The sequence below is a fragment of the Electrophorus electricus genome, chromosome 7, assembly GCF_013358815.1.
Source record: "Electrophorus electricus isolate fEleEle1 chromosome 7, fEleEle1.pri, whole genome shotgun sequence".
In the NCBI taxonomy this organism is placed as follows: Eukaryota; Metazoa; Chordata; class Actinopteri; order Gymnotiformes; family Gymnotidae; genus Electrophorus; species Electrophorus electricus.
In genome coordinates this window covers 1,336,106-1,359,264 of record NC_049541.1, presented here as the reverse complement: position 1 = coordinate 1,359,264, position 23,159 = coordinate 1,336,106, and the positions used below count along the sequence as shown (strand labels likewise).

Here is a 23,159-nt window from a genome sequence, read left to right as displayed (position 1 = left end):
TGCCCAAACACAGCAGTGAAGAGAGAAAGGCAGGAGAAGCAAACCGGCCGGGAAAAAGCTGAACATTTTCAATAAATAATAATAATAAAAAAAAAATAATAATCCAAGAAAAGTAAATGAAGTTTTTTTTTTTTCCTGTGTCAAGCAGGGTTACTCCTTTAATGCGCATTTAAAATAACTGGTGATGGTCAAGTGGGGTCTGATGACACCAAAGCGGGAGATGACAGGATAACTCTGCAGTCACGGTTTCTCTCTCCACATGCCTGGGGGGAGGTTAACGATTCAGGATGGACGACAGACGCTTCCTCCCACACCTTCTCTTCTCGGTTGGAATCGACATATGAAAACTGACTATGGGGGAGTGAAATATTTATATATTTATATATATATATATTTTTTAAAATAAACAAAAGCAAAAACCCCCAACGGGGAGCATGGCAGCTGTTAACGGAAATAGTCAAGGGGAGTGAAGTTGTCAGCTCGTCTCAAAAGTCCTCCACGGTCTCGATCTCCCCCATGTTTAATCGCTCAGACGATGCGTTGACTGAAAAACCTGCAGACAGAACAGTGCACGCTGAATGAATAAGGGACCAGTGCAGAGCTGTTAATAATAATAATAATAATAATAATAATAATAATAATGAATACCATTTAATTTCTGAAGGTACATTTCAAGATTTCAACTGTTTCCCCAAGTTGTGTGTGCTTTGCCTGAAATGTGTCCTCCACTCACCCAACAAGCTCGGGTCTGCTCTCACCATCTTCTGCTTCTTCTTCTTCTTGCCAGCAGAGGTGACTGTTTCGAAGCGTGGCGGCTGCTGCTTGGTGGAGTGGTTGGACTGAAAAACTGCCTGAGATACGGTCTGATTCACTCCCCACACAGAGTCCTGACACACACGCACACACACGCACGCACGTTTCTACATGCATCATTGTGTCTCGTTACCGCCTGTCTTCGCAGGTAAGGCCACAAGTATCAGTAACACCTGACAGTAATTCGTGTTAAGTACACAGTGTACAACAAACTTGGACTTATTTTCTAATCAACTGCGAGTGGGTGTATAGAAGTTCCCATTTCAGTTAAGTTTTTTAGCAGCTGGATGTGCAGTTGTCTCTCAGTGGTGCAGGTACTAGATTAGTAATCAGAAGGTTGTGCATGGTGAGGTGTAGGGTGTGTGTTGGGTGTAGTGTGGTTTGTGTTACATGTGTGTGGTGTGGTGTGGTGTGTGTGTGTGTGTGGTGTCTCAGTGGTTCAGATACTGGACTAATAATCAGAAGGTTGTGCATGGTGAAGTGGATGTGTGTAAGGTGTGTGTGTGTGTGGTGTCTCAGTGGTTCAGGTACTGCACTAGTAATCAGAAGGTTGCCAGTTCAAGTTCCACCACTGCCAGGATTCCACTGTTGGGTCCTGAACAAATCCCTTAACCCTCAATTACTCAAGATGTGTTCAGTCAGAATTATCACCATGGATAAAAGTGTCAACTAAAATGTCATTGTAAATTTAATGCACACTTCTGGCATTTTCTGATGGTGACATTTGTAGTTCTAGAACTATCACATTTTACATATTTGTTCCTCTGAGAGTTTCTTTAAAAGTGTTTATGTAATAAATGCTAATAGATTAAACTCCTAAAAGTGGGTTGTTTGCTGAGCCTTTTAGCTTGGCAGGCCATAACTATCACAGATTGCTGCAAGATCACAAAGAAACCACAGAAGTGACTGCAACCCTCAACCCAGACACTTCCCCAAACCCTTTCTGCACAGGCTGAATGTGGGCTGCAAACTCAGCCCAAGTGCAGCTGTGGAGCCTTAAAGCCTGCAGTCAGAGGTTTCCTGACCCCACCCACTGTGGGTCGGCGCGATCCTGACTCCGGCTCCCAACCCCACCTACCTGCTGGTGTTTCTGTGGCTGGCTCGGGGGTGGTTTTTGCTGGTTGGCGTTCTGTTTGGTGCGGCGGTCCAAGAACTGGCGGGCGAAGTCCTTGGCCTGTGGCGTGTCTCCCAGATACGCGCGCACGTAATCGTGTACCTCGTATGGAGAGTCCACCTCCTTCAGGAACGATGCAAATGTCGGAACTAGAGTGCGATTGAGAGAGTGCGCATCAAAGAGTGACAGGTGCATCACTAATTATCTGACGATCCTTCAGGCAGCCACTCGCTTGCACGCACGGACAGAAGTATAGATGATTTCCAGAGAGACAATTTTGGACAAAGATCAGGTCTACACTCTTGAACTTCAGAAATCCACAAAATTAATACATTGATTTAAAACAGCAATTTCTAGCAAACTGGATTCACAACCTAGAACTTCAGAAGCACTCTGCTTGCACAGCCAATGAAGCCCCTCTGTACGCAGAAACACGTTTCTCTGCCTCTCTCTGCAAAAACACCCACTGGTGTCTGTATTTAGGTTTGTGAGACAACACCACCATTAAAACAACATGCTGTTTTTCACCAAGGCTGCTTGGACCCCAGTGTTTTGTTTATATGGGCCTGTTTTCATTTGGGGTGAAACTGCTGTGCTGTTACAGATCACAGTGTCTGAACAGGATCTGCATGTTTTTTGTTTTTTTTGAACACAGAGCAACAAAGAAGCCACTGATCCCAGACCTGCACACCCTCTCAAAACAGTGAGTCTAAAAGGACGCGGTCGGCACTAACGTCATGAAACCCTCCCATCACGGATTTTGTGTTTGATAATTGATAATGCTGATGTGGGCGAACGGTTGGAGTGCAGGTTTCGAGGAAAACAAAATTGGCACATGCTCAAACAGATTAGTCAATAGCAAAAGTGTCTTAGTTTTCAATTCCAAATAAACCATTTTTTGCGTTCTGTTTAACGCATACATTTTAGCATTATAATTAAGTGTTACGCATGAAAAAGTGTACACAAAGTCTTGAGCCAGGTTTCATGAGTGCTTTGAAGTGAGCGATTTCCTCACCGTCGAGGTTGTTGGCAGTGTTGAGCGTGTGTAGTGTCTGCTCACACCACTGCATAAAGCCGTCCTGAGTCTTGCTGGCCCCCTGGAAGAGTTTCAACAGCTTCTCCTCGTCCTCCGCTTTCTTACTGGACCTGCCGCTGCTGCTGTTACTACAAAACACACAACTCTGTATTTAACTAGGCACGCATCCCAAGCCCCTCCCATCACGTGCTTTTACACTGAAACTGGCTTATGGGGGTTTCCTACAACTGTTCACTGCCAAACCCACCGATACTTTCAGATTTTTTAAAAATCGCTGCATGTGTCCAGCTCACACCTTGCTTTCCTGAGAGGTCAGGGCTGCCCCTTACAGCACACAGACGTGAAAGTTTACCTGAGGTTAGCGTTCCCCTTGTTCTTCTGCGAGCTGCTCTTGCGCGAGGGCGGGGGGTGAGCCGTCTCCTTCACTGCCTCATCCCAGAAACCCACGTTGCAGTTCTGAGCGTCGCCCCAGACACTGCTGCAGTCTGAACTCCACTGTGAACTGGTGTTACTCACTGACCCCCATACCGAGGTGCTCAAAGCCTGCGTATGGGCAAGGGGAACTGTTAGTTTAACCCAAAACATGCTCCATTGTCCCCAACCAGCCAAACCAACTTATTTTTAATACAACCGTTTAACCTCAGATTTTTTTTTCTCCCTGTACGTGTAAAAGAAAGGGGAAACAGGGGTGTGATGGCAGCCGCAGGCATGCGCTGGCCTGAACGTGACCAGCATTACTCACAGGCCTGGTCTGTGTGCGGTTAAGCTGAGTGACCAGCATTACTCACAGGCCTGGTCTGTGTGCGGTTAAGCTGAGTGATCAGCATTACTCACAGGCCTGGTCTGTGTGCGGTTAAGCTGAGTGACCAGCATTACTCACAGGCCTGGTCTGTGTGCGGTTAAGCTGAGTGACCAGCACTACTCACAGGCCTGGTCTGTGTGCGGTTAAGCTGAGTGACCAGCATTACTCACAGGCCTGGTCTGTGTGCGGTTAAGCTGAGTGACCAGCATTACTCACAGGCCTGGTCTGTGTGCGGTTAAGCTGAGTGACCAGCACTACTCACAGGCCTGGTCTGTGTGCGGTTAAGCTGAGTGACCAGCATTACTCACAGGCCTGGTCTGTGTGCGGTTAAGCTGAGTGACCAGCACTACTCACAGGCCTGGTCTGTGTGCGGTTAAGCTGAGTGACCAGCACTACTCACAGGCCTGGTCTGTGTGCGGTTAAGCTGAGTGACCAGCACTACTCACAGGCCTGGTCTGTGTGCGGTTAAGCTGAGTGACCAGCACTACTCACAGGCCTGGTCTGTGTGCGGTTAAGCTGAGTGACCAGCACTACTCACAGGCCTGGTCTGTGTGCGGTTAAGCTGAGTGACCAGCACTACTCACAGGCCTGGTCTGTGTGCGGTTAAGCTGAGTGACCACTGCCTGCTGTTCCTTCCTCTGTTTCATCTGCTGAGCTTCCTCTTGCTGGATCTCCAGGAGGGACTTGGTGGCAGCAGGCTGCTGGGCGACGCTGCCCCAGCCCGAGGCCTTGGCCTGGGGCTGCTGTAGGTGCTGATGCTTCTGGAGCTCCTGCTGTAGACGCCGCTGCTAAGGCAGAGAGGGCGCAGGAGAGGGAGCGAGAGACACGTTAACTTCAAGGAAAGGAGTACAGTAGGGATCGAATAGGGAGTATTTTCAGAGTGTTCTGTAGGTGTCAGTCAAGACATTCACACCATCTGTGAAATGTGCACGCAGGCACGCACACTCGCCTTCTGCAATATCAGCATCACAGTTGTGTTAGAATTTATTTACATTTTATTCACAATATATACAAAAGCTGATAGAGGATGAGAAAACATACATAGACACACTATATTTTATATATATATATATATATATATATATATATATATATATATATATATATATATATATATATATATATATATATTTAATTTATTTTTTTATTTTTTTACACACACACACACACATACACAGAGGCGTGAACGCTATCTTCAACCATCAAGTTTGAGAGGTCATCACTGCCAGTACTGGCAGTCTGCTGTGTCAGGTCTGAACATCCATTTAGTACAAAAATAAACCCCAAAAGCAATGCACTAAATGAACATGAAAAGCTTTTACTCAAACATCTTTTTGCCACACACACAGCAGAAGCTGCCCACGTGCATCCGCAATGAACTTTCACCGCCGTGTGGCTTCAGCAAGACTGTGTGGCGTGTACATTCACTGGTCTAAAAAGCAAGACCATACAGACACGTGATCACAGCCCATGTTTAATCCAACCACGATGTTTTTCCCCCCCGCTAAAATCTATAACTGCAGTTTGAGCGATGCAACTTAACCATGAGGAACTGCTGACCTCTGCACCGTGCTGTGAGGACACAGACACGTCTTACCACTCTTCTACAAGGATGGGTGGGCATGGTTTAGCAAGCAAATCAAATCACAAATATATGAGGAACTTAAACAGAACCTTATACACTAGCATATTCAAACATGGATTTGGTTAACGGATCCCTAGTGCGCAGTTAGATCGTCATAATGGCGTGTGCCACACCTGACCTTTAGGTAAACACGGCAAATGACAGCAAATTCAGAGATCAGCAACTGTAAACATGCTGAATCTTTTTGTTAATCAATCAACGAAACAAACGCGACATCAGGGAGAAGCTAAACAAACCTTTTAAGGAACCTACTAGAACAGATGTTTTATTAGGGGGGATTGTGTGACTGATGAAGGCTTTACGGAAGGACGTGCCAAGATGGGCGGGGCAGCCTTACCTCTTCGCGCTGCTCTCGCTCCTCCTCCAGTTTCTGTATCTCACTGAGGGACAGAGGGCTCTGCGTCTGGCCGAGGGCCGCGGCCGCCTGCTGGCCCCATTTGGAGGAGGACGGCAGCTGTGGGGGGGACAAAAGGGACCAATCCTGAAGTCTGACAACACACACCGCCGAGATTTAGCCAAGAAGGTTTCATACAGGTCAGTTTAGGATCTGCGCAAATGCCAGTTTTCTACAGCCCTGGGGATACCAACTCCTAGACCCACGGTCTTGTACAATTCTCTTTACGGGCTCTAGTGAACCCAACGCTAGACTTCCTCCCATACCTTCCGTTCGACAACTACAAGGTCTAAAATCGACCAGATGAACCTGTCCAATAGAGCATCGGTGCTCAAACTCCCCTTTAAGGTTTTAAAGATGAAAAGAAAGCGAGGAGCGAGAGGCTGCTCCCCACGCCGCCCCCCACCTTCATCTGGGCCAGCTGTTGCTGCTGTTGCAGCTGCTGCAGGCGACGCAGGGCCTCCTGCTGCTGCTGCCGCTGCCTCTGCAGCTCCTGCTCCCTCCGCTGCTCCTGCTCCCTCCGCTGCTCCTGCTCCCTCCGCTTCAGCTCCTGCTCCTTCCGCAGCTCCTGCTCCCGCCGCTTCTGCTCCTCCTGCTGTTGTCGTGCCAACGCCGCTGCCTCCTCCTCCAAACGCCTCTCCTCTTCTCGCTTCCTCTGTGCTTCAAGTTCCTCCTGTTTCCGCCGCTCCTCTTCCTGCAAAACGCACACAAAAAAGAAATAAAAAATTCATCCGCGTGACGTATCGTATGGCCCATCTGGAGTCACACCTGCACTATCAGAAGGGGCTTCTCTTACACGGCATAAGGGTGTAAACAAATAAACAAATAATAAAAGAATACACAAACAGTTCCGCACTTGTTTGCGGAGAAGCTCTTCTCTTTTCCTCCTCTGCTCCTCCTCCTCCCTCTTTTCCTCGAGCCTACGCAGCGCTTCTTCCTGAGCCAAGCGCTCCTCTTCCTGCTTCTGTCGTCGCTGAGACTCTTCCTGCTCCTGTTGTCTCCTTAGTGCTTCCTCCTAAAGCGTGCACACACACACACGGGTCACGGAAACCAGGGTGGAGATATGCCTAGCGCTACTGCTGCCACTTAAAAGCTAAGGAGAAAGACAAAACACCCGCACATGTGACCCTCGTAGAAGCAGTAGAGGTTTCTAACGTTAGTTCACACTGTGGAAGCGCTCTGCCTGTTTTCTCTCACTCCAGATCGTGAAGGGATTGTTGACTGGACGAGCTGAACCCAGCGTGTTGGACTACGGCACAGGGTCCCAGTCCAGTCCCTGGGGAGAGCCAACGAGTCCAAGTCTTTCCTCTGTACCAGTTAAGCTCAGCTGCGGCAGGTAACGGGACAGCCCTGCAGACTTTGACGTTACCTGGCTCAGACGTTCAAAGGGCTGGATCAGAACCAAGTCCTGGACTGGACTCCCCAGGGGGGTAAGTGGACTGGGGGCAACAAGCGAAACCATGAGCAGCTCATGTCCCACACCTGCACTGCTGCCGCTGCCTCTGCTAAGCAATGGCCAGTAGATGGTGCAAGCATGTTCTCTAAGGAAGGCGCAGATCACAATCGGCAGGAGCCGGAATTGGATCAGGCCGATCAGAAAGCGAGAGCCTCAGGCCAGATTTCTCTCTCACTTTCTCTCTCATATCATTCAGTTAAATGCGTCATGGCACGCAAGGCAGTTGAGAGATTCTTTTTTTTTTTTTTTTTTCATCTGTTTAGCATTTAACAACTGAACAGAGGTCAGGAAGTGTCTGTGGGTAGAAATCTGGAGGCAGTTCATCATAGCGTTTTTAGAGCAGTTAGTTATCACAAGCCACACACCGGCACGCCGACATAAACGGTACCACACTAGATTTCTACTTCCAACAAGAACATTCGTGTTCACATTGATTTCCAACACCTCTTCCGTCCCCCACTGAGCACACTTAACCGACACCGTGCAGGCGCGGCTGGCACGGTACGACGCGAGGACAGCGGTCTGCGATAAGCCCCTCCCACGTGCAGCGCTCACCTGTTTCCGCCGGGCCAACTCTTCCTCTTCCAGGCGTTTGCGATCTTCTTCCTCCTCCTCCCTCTGCGCCCGAAGCTCCGCCTGCCTGCGCTCCAACTCCATCTTAGGGAGGAGGAGACATGCAAATGAAAGCAGAGCTGACCAATAAGAAGCCAGAGCACAACCCAACCCCAAGTGTCAACAACAAAGATGGCGTTGGATCCGTTCTCTGGGCTCAAGGGTTCTGGTGTTATTTAAAACCCGATTCCTTGATTCTACTCATCTTTGGCAAAACTGAAGCTTCAACAGTAAATCACCACCGAAACAATTTGGTTTAGTCTTAATCTCGAGCTGGGACTAACTGATTAAAAAAATAAGGATCTCTCAGTTTTTCTTAACCAATGAATGCTATGACCTGGCGTGTGTGGCGAAGCAGAAAATCTTGGCGCACCTTTTCAGCCTTGGCCTTCTCCAGCTGAATCTGTTCGATGGAGCCCACGGTGTCGATGGGCAGGTCCCATACACTGGCACCCTCCCACTCTGAGGGGCAGAAAAGTGAACGTTCCAGTTACATGCTCTCACACACACACACTAACTGCAGTAACAACCTTCAGCCTTCCTGCCTGGTCATTTCTAGAACTAGCCTGCAGTCTCTCGAGCGAGATGGCACGCTAGCCATGTCCCACTGTGACCCCTCTCACTGGTTCAGTTCACAGAAATAGCACAATCATCCACGATCGCAACATTAGTGTCTCTATTCGGACTGTTAACAGAAAGTGTAAGGATGTGTGTGGGTAGGGCTTTTAGCTAATGGTGCACCGGTACATTCTGAATTAAGAAAACGTAGCAGTTGGGTTTCCTGCGTTAGACGAAAAGGCAGGTGTTAGACCAGAGCTTGACTACCGTAGGACTCCAGTGCACATGCTGCCATGGTAACGGCATATCGGCTCAGAAATCTTGCTCTTTGAGTCTTTGAAGAGGTCACCTACATCACCTGTCTGGCAAACAGCATCGCTGCTCTGCTGATGGCACCGATTAAAACACCAGGAGGAAATGACAATATATTTATGCCAAGTCACAGGCGACATGAGAAATCTGAAAAACTTTTGAGATAACGTGTGAACATTTTGCCAATCAACTTTCAATGTGGAAGCCTCCTATAAACATAAATGATGCATCTGACCTTCTAGACAAGTTAGTTACAGCCACACCATCTGAATGCTTGAAAATCTTTCTACCAGCGCTACCTGAGAACAGCGCAGCCATTTCATCATACAGCACATCAATGCTGAGAACCAGTAACACCTACTTTACTCCAACACGTGAGAGACATTTCACTTTTTACAGAAGAACATTAATTTAATTTTTTTTTGCCCCTTTTGTTCTTACACTTAAAAAAGAGAGAATGTGAGGGTTTCTTTCCCCCGTTCTTTGATAAAGTTGACGTCCTAGGCTGTGTGTGTGTGTGTGTGTGTGTGTGTGTGTGTGTAGAAAGGTTTCTAAATGCTGACATACTCTCAGAAGTCGCTGGCTGAATGCTGGAAGGACAGGCTGGTTGGCTGGATGGGTTCTGCATATCCCAAACAGAACCAGAATCTGGAACCGACAGTGAATGTGTCACCGGTGGCAGCAAGCTCGGTTGCTGCTCTGGAGATCTAAGTGCACAAAAAAAAAAGTGGTTGGTTACTAAAAACAAAAACCTAAAAATGTAACATGACTAGAAAGAACAGTTAAGCATGGCCAAGGTAAACCTCATGGGAGCTGGTGTTCTGCTCTTAGCTGAAATGAACTTGCATAACATTAGAGGCTTATAAATTGAGACTGAAGACCTACACATCTGGTCCAGCTGCATCCTTAGGGACAGTACTGCACTGCTCTAGCCTTCATTGCCTTTACTTGTATTTTATATATTTAAATTTTTCTATTGAAGACATTTTCTATTTAAATCAAGTGTCTGTAAATCACCTTAAATTGCCTTGTGTATGAAAAGTACTATATAAATAAACTTGTCTTAGAACCTTCAACTTAGCAGCTAAACACGAGTTTCAGAGGCCGACCACAGAAAAACGAACTTTAGCTGGGTGGGTGAGGCACCAGTCCTGTGACCGCCCCACACAGCTGCCAGTTCTCCCAGCTACAACACACCTCCTCCAGCTGACGAAGGACTGATAGAGCTGCTCATAGGTGGGAGGCCATGACACCGTGCAGGGCAGCAATGTGGGGTACGTTTTTGTGAATGGTGTGAATGTTTTCGCGTCCGCTGTATGCTTGCTGAGGGCAGAGAGAAGACACCTGGCGCACCTGAGCTTGAGGGCCTGGTGAAGCAGCAGGTTCAGGTGCTGTTGTGTCGGGGGAGGGGCTGGATTGAGCACCGCCTTCTGCTGAGCCAATGCCTGAGCATATTGTTGGTGCCTGTAATCACACGCGCACAAATCCAGAGAGGGATATGCTTCAGGTTTTGTTTTTCAAAAAATGTTTTTTAGAAGTGGGAATTGTTCATTTGATGTTTCATTACATATCTTTTTTTTATGGTCAAATTAGTCATTTACTAGATCTTGCAGAGAGTGATAATGGCATTTGTTGAACAAGATAAACATCTCTCAAACAAACGCATGAGACTGCAAGTTCATCTACTCCTGTTTGATAAGTGAATGTATTAAATTTATCAAAGACAAATCTGATAAACTGAGTTCATGTTCTTTCAGAAGTGTGGTTTTTGGTGCAGGAGTGGCTGGAATGTTCCAGAGTCTGATTCATCAGTCACGTGCTGCTCACGCTCATTTGAAGTATTAATTGAGCAACTTTGAAAGTGCAACTCCAATGGAACATGGAGAGGTGTGTGTGTGTGGGGGTGTGTAAGAAATTATGCACATCTTACCTGAGCATGTACTGATACTGCAGTTGCTGAAGTTGATACATACTCAGAGCATTGAGCTCCTGTTGCCTCTTCATTCTCTCCTGATCCGCATCTCCCTACACACACACGCCATATAAATGTCACAACATAATACAATGGAAAAGGACTCTTAAGTAAATGTCAAATAAGTCCAGATGGCAATCAACACTGTCAATTATAAAGTGGTTTCATGTTTAGGACTTTGATAAGATTAACAGTGTGTCTGAACTACAAATGCACTGACCACGAAAACAAAAACCAAACATTTAGGAGACCAGCTCCAAACACTGTGCCAGCAATGAGGAGATTTGGCCAATCCAACCTGAGTAACTGGATATGAAGGCATCTGCTAGAGAAAACACAGACCTGCAGCCTCCAACACCAATGAAGAAATCACCCAGCACCTCCGCGAGCCGGTCTCAGAAAGCCCGGCACAGTCCCTGCTTCACAAAGCCGGCACCCGATGTCCACCCAGGACCCACGACTCCACAAAAGGTGCACGCGCTGATATGCGTGTGCAGGTACTACTGAGGACGGTGAAGGAAGCCTTGCTGAGACTTATGGCAGGCAGCAGGTTGTTCTGCACTCTGCTCTTATGATGAAAACATGACTCCACGTTTCACAGCACAAGTGCCTCTTAGGCAGGAATCATTTCGGGGACACGCGTGCACGCAGCCCTCCGTGTTCTTTCCAGTCAGTAAATCTAAACATCTGAACCTTTACTGGACTTTCTAAAGGGCTGAAGGCAGATTTTCTGGTTGCTCAAAGATCTGGAGGCCTTTCTGTCTGAAGGACGTCACGCTACAAAATCTCAGGACCCATGATGTGGCACGAGGAAGATGTTCAGAAGGTTCCTGGCTGAAGTGATCTACAGCACATGAACACATCTACACCACCACACCACCAATGTGTCAAGATGCACATTGCCCTCATGAAACAAACAGGATCTCAGTTGCCTCATACCTTCTATGGGCTGTGGGGGTATCAATTTCAGCATCTGTCAGTTACCATCGAGTAAAACACCTACATCAGTATGACAGCACATGTGCTCACTGGGAAGTGACCCCATGACCCTTTCACCATGATCTACCTGTGCAACCAGATGAGCTACAGGTGATGGTGGGTGAGGAGCTCTGAGCCTAGTCTCATACACTGTTGCAGATACACAACCCTATGCAAAAGCGGTCATCACATGCGCTGACAAAACAACATAGTTGCTATCTGAGATCAGTTCACTGACAGGGTTGAAGGTGCTAGCCTTGAAAATGTTTCATAAGCTGGTTATGGAGAAAACAGCTTTCAGATTGTCTGCCCTGCTTGACGTGTCCTGTGTGCTCAGGCTCAGTCTTGGATGGAGTGATTTCTCTAAAAGGTGACTCATTTTCCAGCTCAGCTACTTTTAAATGCTGCGGTGTGCGCTTTTAAGTCAATGGAAGAACAGCTTGCTTCTGCTGCATCTCTCAGACCCGTATAACCTCATCCACAAACATTTAACTGAAGTTCTTTGCATATCCTGACTCTAAAAGAATGTTGACAGCAAACAAACAAAAAAAACAAAAATAAAATTCCTTGCCTGTGCAGAGTTGTGCAGACACCACATACTGCAGAAAAACTACAAAAAAAACCCAACCAGCTAAGGAAGAATTGGCCTTAAATCTCATTAGTACCAGAACGGGAGGAGGTGTAGGGCCAGGGGCAAAGGGGACTCTTCCCCACATCTTAAATATCTCCCCCAGGGGGTGGAAGCCCTCATCACAGCCCCTCTTCACCATCAGGGTCATCGGGAAGTACCCCGCCTGGAACCACTCAGACATCTCATGGCTGCTAAAGGGGCCTGCGACACAAACACACACAGCGAATCAACACAAAAAAGCCTTGCCAGACACAGCAGGGAGTAAACGCTACACCCAGCTATGCTAGCCTACGCCCACGCGACAACTCCCGTTTTGGAGTCGGCTTTTGCTCGAGCTCACCCTGAATCTCTCCCTGTGGGTCCTTGTAGTACCATTTGAGGCCCTCCACACTCAGCGGCAGACCCGTGGCGCTGGGCCGCTCTGCGTTCTTGGTTGCCAGACGGTCGTCGTCCACGGCACCATCCTGCAGATAGGCCACCATCTTCTCTGCCTCCTGCTCCAGTCGGGTGGGTCCACACCACAAATAACATCACTCAAAGACAATGACTTCCATCACCATTAAACACCAAGTAAGGAAAACAAGAAAAACGTGTGCTCGCATGTGCCCAATTTCAACGCCAGGGAAACGCCCCAAGCAAAGTATGTAAACACCTTGAAGCTTGGTCATACTACAAGACAGGATGTGTTTGAGAAGCACACCAACAGGTTCTATGCAGACTAAATTTTGGAAAATAATTCGTAGGAAACACTACCATTTGTGCAGGTAGAACAACCACTCCTCCGATGTTACCATTATATCTAACAAAATATAAATCATTGCGGTCATCGTAATCTTTAATTTCTCTCTTCCAATCATAGCTTACAAATCTAAAATTCTAAAATTACAAGGGCACAGATCAGTTCCTCATTACAACTTCATTGCAGCTATAGCAACGACTAGCGACACAGACGTGTCATTAATGCAGCATCTGAGCATTAAAAGGCCTCGCCACCAGAAACGACCAACTCTTATCGTCTGAAGGCATTCAAAAAAAACCAGCTTGATGACGAATTGAAACAGTAGACAAATTCCGCAATAATGTGCGAGGAGGGTGATCACTGATCTTTTAGTTCCAGTGTAGCACACCTACAGCGGTTGTGGTCATCTGATCTACACATGGTCAGTATTAGACACTGTAAATGCATTCATGCTCCTCCCACAACTCTTAACTGGGCCTCCAATGTAGCGCTCCACTGCACGTGTGAACACGGCTGTTTATCTACTTCCTGTGTTTAATTCTCGTGCTCAGTTTTCACTGGATATTGATGGGACGGTGCAATTTGAGTCACTGACCAGGACACACTACTAGTTTACACTAAGAGACGGGTTAGGAAAAAACCCAAAACCAAACATGTTTGGTGTATTGTCTGCTGTAAAACACGTTTCCCTCCATAGTCTGCAGACTAGGGCCAGACTGAGAATCGGGGCTAAAATCACTGTGATGGATTTGGTTTAGCCATGCTAAACTTGTTGGAAAGAAACTCTAAATGAAAAGAAACTAATAAATTCAAATCTACATCAACACAGACACACTTGAGGAAGTGTGTCTAGCTGTCACTCTAGTTTTGCTGATCCTGTCATGCAATGTGGTCTGAGATGTACAAGGATTTGGGAACTGAATATGATTACTCTGTATGAAACAGCAAAACAAATAGTATAAAAGTTTGTTTCAAAGCACAATGAAATCACAGAAATCAACTTTCAGCATACACCACAAGCACAATAACTGGACCTCAGACAAGAACTGCACAGCATGGGGGAAAACACCATATCATGGTTATACTGCTACACTGCATTTGCAGTATATTTAAAACGCAATAGTGAAGCAAAGATCCGAGTTGGTAAAAGCTCAATCTGCTTTTCACAAACCATCACTTTAATTTGCTTATGTAAATGCTGTGGCATGTCAACACACCCACGGAGCACTCGTCTGGAATGTCCGAGATTTGACTGGATGCAAACAGCACGTTAAAATTTTTTAAGTTAATTCGCATATAGGTGACCCCTGATAAATTAGCTCTGCAACACTACCTCAACTATTGCAGCGATAATTAATAACCCACAATAAGGCTGCCCTACTTTGGCTTTCAGTCTGCGCATCTGGGGCAATTTCTCCAGAAAGCAAATCGGCCACAAAAGTACTCCCACCGCCCCCACCTGCTCAAAGTGCTTGAGCCCCTCGTCCTCATCCGTGTCGGCAGGCATGACAGCGACGTTCTCGGAGAAGGAGAGGGCAGACGTATGGCCAGCAGGAGGCAGCGCCGTGGGCGCTACCGTCCGGGACGGTAACGGCACAGCAGAGGGGGCTGGAAGATCTGGAACGTTCGGAAAAAGAATCAACTTACTCCTGTAGTGTGCGCTGCAAGTTAACATAAATCTCTTAAATCTTGGACTCATACAGGACTACAATGAGCGAGCAATTGTTACACAACATTTACTTACAACCACAAAATCTGATTGGTTGAAAAGGTTTTCCAACCATGCCGACATATCTGATTTCACCATACCAACATTCCAAATACAATGAGTTGCTAAGCAACAAAAAAAAAGGTACTTGTGTGAATGTGTGTGGCACTATCGATCGCTGGGTTAAAGCTATGAGTGTTCACCTGTGCATGCACCGAGTGTGGTAGTGGCGTGTGGCACTGAAATGGTCTCCACGACGCAGCTGGATAAGGGGGTGGGAAGTGGAGCTGCCGTGCTCCTGATCTCGGGGACTGCCACCCTCTCCGGATCTTCCGGTCGCTCCGGCTGGCTGGAGGGGTGGGGAAGGGCCATGGCAGGCTCCTGAGCAGGGATGGATGCTGGCAGCTGAACGGCAGGAGGAGAGGGCTCTTCTGACTTCGCCCCGTCTGTAGGCAACCAAGCGCAGGTCCACCGACAACACTGGTGACTAAGGCGATCTTTCAGGGTATTTGATTATACGTGATCATTTTATATTTAACAAGTCTTCAGAACATTTGCAAATGTAACATTCTAACATTAAATCAGCAGAAATCAGCAGGCTCAACCTCGCCCCCTACCTTGGGGCCTGGTGGGTGGGGCTTTGCCATCTGGCTCTTTGGTGTTCTCTGATTCGCTGCCATCTTTCTCCAAGCTTTCCTCGCACTCTTCCAGTGGACGGAACTCTAGCTCCACCTCCTCCAGAATCGGCTCCTTCGGAGCTTTCTGATTGGTTTGTTAAATTTATTTAATTAAAATGCAGGCTGTCTACAGAAGCAGCTGATCTGATCAAACAGTGAAGGGTAAAACTTAGAAGGCTATTAGTGAAACCTTTAGCACCGTGAACACATGGATTACACATTATGGGCCATCAGATTACATCAATACATGAGTCACATTACATCAACCACTTTACTGCATTGTGACATTTGTCAGACGACATGCCCATCACATGGCATTATAACGCTACAGAAATTAACAGAACGGATCACTGTACAGTAAAAGAGAAGTTTGTGGTATTAGTCTTTCACAAGAACCATGCAAACAAGATTAAACAATCAACATGTGATGTGAAATATTTGCACACAAAAGGTACACATTTTCAGTGACTTCCAAAGTGACTTCAAATACATTTAGATGATTTAAATAATGATGATTTGATGAAGTTTAATAGAACTTCAACTTTGATTCGGAAATGTTGGGCAATGACATCAGACGATGTTTAAAAGGAAACCCACTTAGCCACAGAGCCTGCCACAAAACTGCAATGAACTGCTCCAAAAGGTCATCGGTCACAGGAGCCAAAGGGCCTGTGGTCAGCTCACCTTGAGGGACAAGAAGGCTCCAGAGGAGTCGAACGTTCCGGTCTCCTCCTCCGCGTCCTCCAGGCACCATTCCGGAAGGCTGTCCCGCTCGTCCTCCACGCTGCCGCTGCCTGATCGGGGCCGGCGGAAGCCCCCACCTCGCTCCTCCTCCCCCCGCGAGTCGAACGGGAACCGGCGCCGTTGCTCTGGGTGGTCCCGCCACCCGGCTGACCGCGGCCCATCTGGACAGAGGCAGGGACAGACCAGTAAGATATGGCAAGAATCTGGACTCAAGTTGGTTCAAAAACGTCTGCGGGTAAACATGATCCAAACGTCAACTTCCAAAAATGGAGGACACAAGCAATATAACGTTTGACAACACAGATTGGCAGAATATAAATCATCTGAATGCAACTAAATGATTGGGGAGCAGCAGTATAGTGGGCTGGAGGGGCTTCCCCTACAGGAGCAACACTGGGGTTCACACCTGGACTCGGGGGGCACCATCGCTCGTTCTCTCGTCGGGACCCCGCCAGCCGCCAGCCTCCACCTTCCTCATCCTCACCGTTCTGCTCTTCGCGGGACACGCGCCAGTTCTCACTCTCGGCGCGTGTAAAGTCGTGCTTCCGCACCAGCCCCCCCGGACCGCTGTCCTCATAGTTAGCCCGTACTGCGCGGAGAGAGCAGGGGGCAGGAGTGCGGAAAGAGAGGCATTAGAGGAGAGGGGGGTACAAACAAGATATTTCTATTTATATTAGATGCGCACACAAACATCTAGGGTTAAAAAAAGACAAAACATACTGCAGTGGTGGTGTTTGAAAGACTTACTGTGATTGAGCTGAAAATGTGCTGTTGCTCCATCTAAGAGGGTGAGAGTTTAAAAATGATCAACTCTGACATACACAAGTCACTATGCCAATTTTATAATAGGTACTAGGGCAAAAGATTTAAAAAAAAAAAAAGGCCCATACTGACCTGGATCTTTTCGACTTGGCTTTTCAAACCTTCTATCTCCCCTGGATAGAAGGGGGGCGGGAGCCCAAGTTAAAAAAAGAAAAAGAAATTTAAAAAAAAGAGAGAGACCACAAATCAGGATATCGTGACCTTAAAGGTGCTAAGAGATTTAATCAAACATCACTTTGGCTAAACTGTCTTTGCATCCTTGTAGTCGTCACTGACAGCTGCCATGACAGAAGGAAATGTCTCAGGTCACTGTATCTGGTAGCTAGAAATCTGTACAGTCCAGATGAATTACACAATCAGGAAAATGATTGTATCTGCACTCAGCAAGATGGAGTAGAACTAAGTACTAAAAACGCATGTCTTTGAAGGGAGATCCTTTCAAGAAGTCCAGGTGGAGCAGAAGTTTGTGAAAACCGTAAAGTCACTTAACATCTTTAATACTGATGACTAAATTAGATCCGTCTCAACTCAGGAACCAGACTGCTAGAGAACCTGACAATAATCCAACAATCATTGCAAAATCTTCCACATCTCATTTTTCAGGTGTCTTTTCTCTGCAAATGTTCCTCAATTCAAAAGACAATCTATACATCTCCCATCAACCAAACCCTAGATCAAGCTTCGCTTTGTGAATTCTGGTGATCACAGCTTCATTAATAGTAGGGACTTGGTGATGCATCATCAGATCTGACTTAGATTGGCCATCATAATTTGTGGAATTAGTATAATTTCTTGGGATCTGGATGAAGTGAACGAATACCTCTCCTCCCAGCTCTGAGAGCGATGCATCTCTCTTCCGCCACGGCCAAAACCACCCTCCACGTCATCAAAACTTCTTTGGTAAAACCCTCCTTCTCCCCGACCCCTACCTGAATCCACAACAAACATGCGAACACAGTCAGAAAAACAACAGGGCGTGTGCACAACGGCTGTCATACGCACACAGGAAACACATACGACCACCCTGAGAACAGAAAATAAAGGATGTGTGACAATACTCGAAAAAGGTTATGCAACACATTGTTTTTTGCTGACAATGCACTGCTTCCTGTAAGCAAATAAATATTTTTAAATCGGTCATACAAGGTGGAATACTCACCTCGCCCTCGAGAGGAACTTCGACCCCGGGGGGTCCCTGCCACCACACCAGCCCCTCGCCCAGTGAGACGGAGCACTGCCGCGCTATTTACAGACATAGAGAAATTTCTCTATGGCAACACACACACACACACACACACACACACACAGCGATACAAGATGTCATGGGCAATCAGAGGACAAAAGCAAGGTCCTCACTGCCATGTGACACTGAGGAGTGATGTGGCAAATTCCTGTGTTTACACATCCTCTACTCATGAATTACTCTGCCGTCTTGCGAGAGGTCTGCCCATGTGATTAAGAATCATTGATTTGAATTGAACTGTCTAATGTTGACCTTTTTCACTTTTGCGATAAAAATGTAGTTGGGACATGAAATCTGAGCTAATAAGTGATGGATGTGTTGCAGAGTATAGCAGGGATGTCTTATATGAAATATATGCAGGAGCCAGAAAGACAGCACGTCTCCAATACAACTACTCCGTGGTCTGGAGGTCAAACCGCTAGACAAGAGGTCCAAGGTGGAAGCCTAATTGCACACGGGCCATTTACAGGCAAGTCCGCCCACATCTGCAGCATTGCGTCTAGGGAGCTCACCTGTTCCTCCTCCGTAAACGGGACTAAAGCCAGAGGTGGCAAGGGGTCCTCTTGTAAAATAGGCAGAAATTCCTTGTCATGTAGATCTACTGGAATCTGAAATGGGAGCAATAAGAATACGAACAAAAACAAGCAGCTCACATCTGGAAACATCTTCCACCATAACGATGAGCAAACCCAATTTTGCAAGGTTTTTTTCCCCCCCTCCCTTCATCACAACACATGGATTTAACCACAATTCATGAAACTCAAAACGAATGCTCCAATACGGTCCACGGGGCAATCTTACCTTGTTATCCTTTACATAAAGTGCAAGCATCTCTTCTCTCCCATAGCGATAGTCTGCAAGTTTATACTTTGGCAATGCAGGCGAGAGTGGAGGAGAGGCCACAGTGCTACTGCTCCCTCCACCAGACAAAGCACGGAGCCTGGGGAAGTGAGAGAAAGACGAGAGAGAATAAGAATGTGTAGAGAAGGGGGATGAACTGACATGAGCAATAAAAACATTTCCCTCCACAACGGGAAGCCGATAACCAGCTTGTCTAGACACACACGTGCTACGTCAAGAACGAATTTCAACAATACTTACCATTCTGGTCCAAAGTTAAGTGTCTGAGTTTCTGCCATTTTTTCCCCCTAGAAAGTCTAAAGAAAAGGACACTTTCAGCATAAAAACGGGTTCAATGATTCCCTGTGCCTTTGGCGATAATTCTGTGTGTGTCAAAACAATTAAGTCTAGCCTACATTACGTTCAGCATAACATGCATCTTAGCGAAGATCAGCCGCTCTTAATTTTGAACGCATTTCATATATTTCACTCCCTCAATGACACAAAGGTTCAGCTGATGGGCTTAGCTTTGGGCACATGCTCAGTGTTTGAAATGGTATAATGACTTCAGGAGTAGAGAACTAAACTGGTTAATTGATCAGTTTTAAAGTGTTCAAAATTCACATTTTGGAAAATGTGACAATGCAGACTGATGCACAAAGATTGTTTTTTTAATTTCCTAAACTACAAAGTTGGAATATTGTAGGCTCACCAGCTTCCGTCAACACTGACCTAGCCTATACATCAAAACTAATAATCTTGGATAGATCTCCATCATTTTAAGACTTGAATAAATCTTTTGAGTCATTTTATTTTTAAACCATCAGGAGCGCTGACAGCACAGGCCTATTTCAGTGATCCCAATGCCTCCCTTATCCTAACACAGCCAAGGCTATTTTAAGGACTCTCCCAATTTAGGAAGGTTGTTCTCAGACATCTGTACTGAACACAGACTGCTTCATTTGCTCATGAACTTAAAACGCTAATAATGACAAGCACACTGAACCTTGCAGGCTTGCCATTACAGTGTTAGTTCGAGTGCACAGCAGAGGACCCTGGAGATACCTCAGCTTCACGTGTCTGACAAACTTAGTGTACACTAATATTAGCAATTTACTACACGCAGATTTAAATAATTTCATGCACTCTGTTAGTGAAAAAACAAAAATCAGCAGTTACCTCAAAGCAGGATTCTGTAATTCTTAAATTTTGATTACAAGTCACATAGACCATGTTGCCCGACACTCACTAGATTTTAAACACGCAATAGTTAACGTTTCATCATAATGGCTTTACATGATCAGGTATAAACTCTCCTACATACTTTAATATTTTAAAGAGAGACCTTAGACAAAGTTAGATCTGTGAGGCAAACGCCAGTGCCCTGTCCAAGCTCAGTGGCTACCGTGCAAAGTGCTGGATAAACCTCAACTGCTGTTAGCTCCACAGCTAAGAGCTAAATGACCCTACTACTTCATGTAAATAACACCCAAGATACTCCCCAATGTCAAAGTACACAAGTTAATACAATTTAAAGTAGCTAATCGCCATACTTCGAGTGACAACTGGGATTGGAAAAAAAAAAAACTTTTTAGTGTCTGCCAGAAGGCCCAGGACGACGGCAGATGTGTCCGTGCGCTAGCCAGGGTTAGCTCGGCTGCTAAAGTAACTGCTAGCTGTGTTCAAATGTGACTGGTCCAGACCAGACGGGTAGCTAGACAACACTACCCAAGGCAGTGAAGTGCCCAAACCGACTTAAATTAGACAGTTCACATAATTGTGAATACTGTGGTTCAAATGTACTCACTGAGAGAACATTAACTCACTAACAGCAAATGTTAGTTAGTTAGCTGTTCAGGAAGGCCACGCCAGTAGTTACTGACACAGTTAGCATAGCACTCCGGCTAACACCTACAAACATCAGGCGTAGCTTAGCTAACCAAAGGCTAAAGCTAACATACCTGACGTGCGTATAAACATCCATTACCAGTCAGGGGTTTTGCGAGGTTTGTTGCCAGTTAAACTTAATAAACTATCAAGCCACAGTTTAATAAAGGCATGCGGCGAATGTAGTGGCCCAGATATCCTGAGGTATACAACTGGAGCTGGCTGGCTAGCTAGCTAGCGTCGCTCATTTCTTAGGACAACTCCAGCTAGCTATAGTAGTTAGGCTATCTAAGTTAGTTTGCCGTCGGTACATACCTGGAAAACACTAAGGTCACTATTTCAAATTAAACAAGTGACAGATAGCCAGCTAATTCACTAGGTAGCAGGCTAACAAACTCACTGTGTAGTAAATCCAGGTCATCTGGTATCTGTCCAGGTGATTAGAGTATTAACGTGGGTCAACTCGCCCTGGTCAGAGTATTAACGTGGGTCAACTCGCCCTGGTCAGAGTATTAACGTGGGTCAACTCGCCCTGGTCAGAGTATTAACGTGGGTCAACTCGCCCTGGTCGGAGTATCATGCTGTGTTAACTTATGTTGGTGCTGTGGTGACTTTCTGGCAACTGTACAGACGTAGCATAGCCAGTCAGCTAACGTACGTTAGCCATCTAGCTCGCTGGGATGATACACTAGCTAGGTTAGCTGGCCTGTAAATACAACATGGAACTGGATCTCAAACAAATCTTAAATACATCCGCTAAACACCACCAGCCACCCGCTTTTCTATCAAAGATATGCATCTAAAAAAACAAATCCATATTTGGCACAGATTCGAGCAAATCTCTTCACTTTAATGTAGTTATTGGAGGGTTGACGCGAGTTAATCCTGAACCTGCCCCCCTGCGTGCGGCCTAGTCTGGGATGATGGCCACACTATTATCGCTAGCTAACCTACAGCTTCTCCGACTACACCGCCGCCTCCACCCTCACCCTGAGCGTCAGTCTAACATAACTGAGACCGAGGCTTCCAAGGCCTGGTAACCATGCGGGTAACAACACCTTGACGAAACGATTTCAATCCTGAGTTGGGGGGGTCTATGTCACTGAGAATTAACATATTACTAGCTACACTTTATTTTACCGCAAACCTATTTAGAGCAACTTCGCTGTCTTACCTCCACTTTTAACTGACAGCGCTGAGTTTGTGTGCGAGTTGTCTCTCTTTTCGTATCCACAAGATGGCTGAACAAGTGTCACATGACAACGCGTGGACCGAAGAAATGCCCGGATGCTCTTGAGCACGCCGACCAAATTTCTCACTTAATAAGGATATTTTACCTATCTCTCTCTACCCCTCTCTCTACCTCTCTCTCTACCTCGCTCTCTGTCTACCTCTCTCTCTCTCTACCTCTCTCTCTACATCCCTGTCTACCTCTCTCTCACACATCTGTCTACCTCTCTCTATCTCTACACCTCTCTGTCTCTCTCTATCTCTACACCTCTCTGTCTCTCTCTACCTACCTACCTACCTCTCTCTACACCTCTCTCTCTACCAATCTCCCTCTCTCTCTCTGTATATATATATATATATATATATATATATATATATATATATATATATATATATATAATAAAACTGAGTCTCTTTTCATGCAGGTGTTCTGTCATTTATTTAAATACAGCCTAATATTCACTCTTTACATATTCTACATCTGTTACACACAATTGGAAAAAACAGGAATGGTTATATTTATGAGGCCAACCATGAGAGCAAAACACTGGTTCAGCTCATCATCTGTTATGCCTCATTAACCGAATCAAATGTAAAGACTATGCTGAACACCTCAGTGTGCTAGCTTCCCAACAAAATGCAGAACTGGCGAGCTCACATTGTTCAGTGGAGTGTTCACTTGGGTTGTACAGTGGATGTTTCAAAATTCATTATTTGTTTAATGAGACTTAGTGTTGAATGGGGGCATTTAAACTAGAGCTAAAATGTCATTAGTTGGATACAACAATAGTGAGTGGGGAAGTTAATGCTAAATAAGACCATGTCTCTACAGTATACTCTTTGACATATTTTCATTGCATGACTGTATGTAAGGGAGTTCTGATACCCAGCTGACAGCACTGAGGTTAAAACTGTGCTTGAAAACTGTTTTCACCCAGTCCATACT

General features: G+C 46.1%; 1 protein-coding gene across 2 annotated transcripts; it reads right to left on the bottom strand.

The window, feature by feature from the left end:
• Positions 1-65: 65 nt before the first annotated feature.
• On the bottom strand, positions 66-22,265 carry gigyf2 (GRB10 interacting GYF protein 2). Of its 2 annotated transcripts, none has more exons than XM_035528117.1 (29): positions 22,158-22,265; positions 19,358-19,413; positions 19,058-19,196; positions 18,769-18,864; positions 18,173-18,281; positions 17,834-17,942; positions 17,086-17,126; positions 16,939-16,971; positions 16,598-16,780; positions 16,132-16,352; positions 15,388-15,532; positions 14,974-15,216; positions 14,522-14,679; positions 12,664-12,817; positions 12,358-12,524; positions 10,673-10,767; positions 10,096-10,206; positions 9,310-9,449; positions 8,246-8,334; positions 7,816-7,917; positions 6,661-6,819; positions 6,211-6,498; positions 5,748-5,864; positions 4,350-4,553; positions 3,316-3,506; positions 2,943-3,091; positions 1,892-2,076; positions 734-887; positions 66-553 (listed from the first exon to the last, which is right to left on the bottom strand). In XM_035528117.1, exons 2-29 carry the CDS (start codon positions 19,393-19,395, stop codon positions 486-488), a joined length of 3,888 nt encoding a protein of 1,295 aa, XP_035384010.1. In that variant the 5' UTR covers positions 19,396-19,413; positions 22,158-22,265; the 3' UTR covers positions 66-485. The 2 variants fall into 2 exon arrangements, with proteins under 2 accessions (XP_035384010.1, XP_035384011.1); XM_035528118.1 differs by having other exon boundaries at positions 4,350-4,550.
• Between the last annotated feature and the right edge of the window lie 894 nt (positions 22,266-23,159).

Coding starts and splice junctions, on each gene's coding strand:
- gigyf2 (XM_035528117.1), bottom strand. CDS start 19,395: ATGGCAGAAACTCAGACACTTAACTTTGGACCAGAATG. Junction 8,335..9,309: donor TCAGCCAGCGACTTCTGAGA/GTATGTCAGCAT, acceptor TCTGCCCCTCAG/AGTGGGAGGGTGCCAGTGTA. Junction 3,092..3,315: donor AAGGGGAACGCTAACCTCAG/GTAAACTTTCAC, acceptor TGTGTTTTGTAG/TAACAGCAGCAGCGGCAGGT.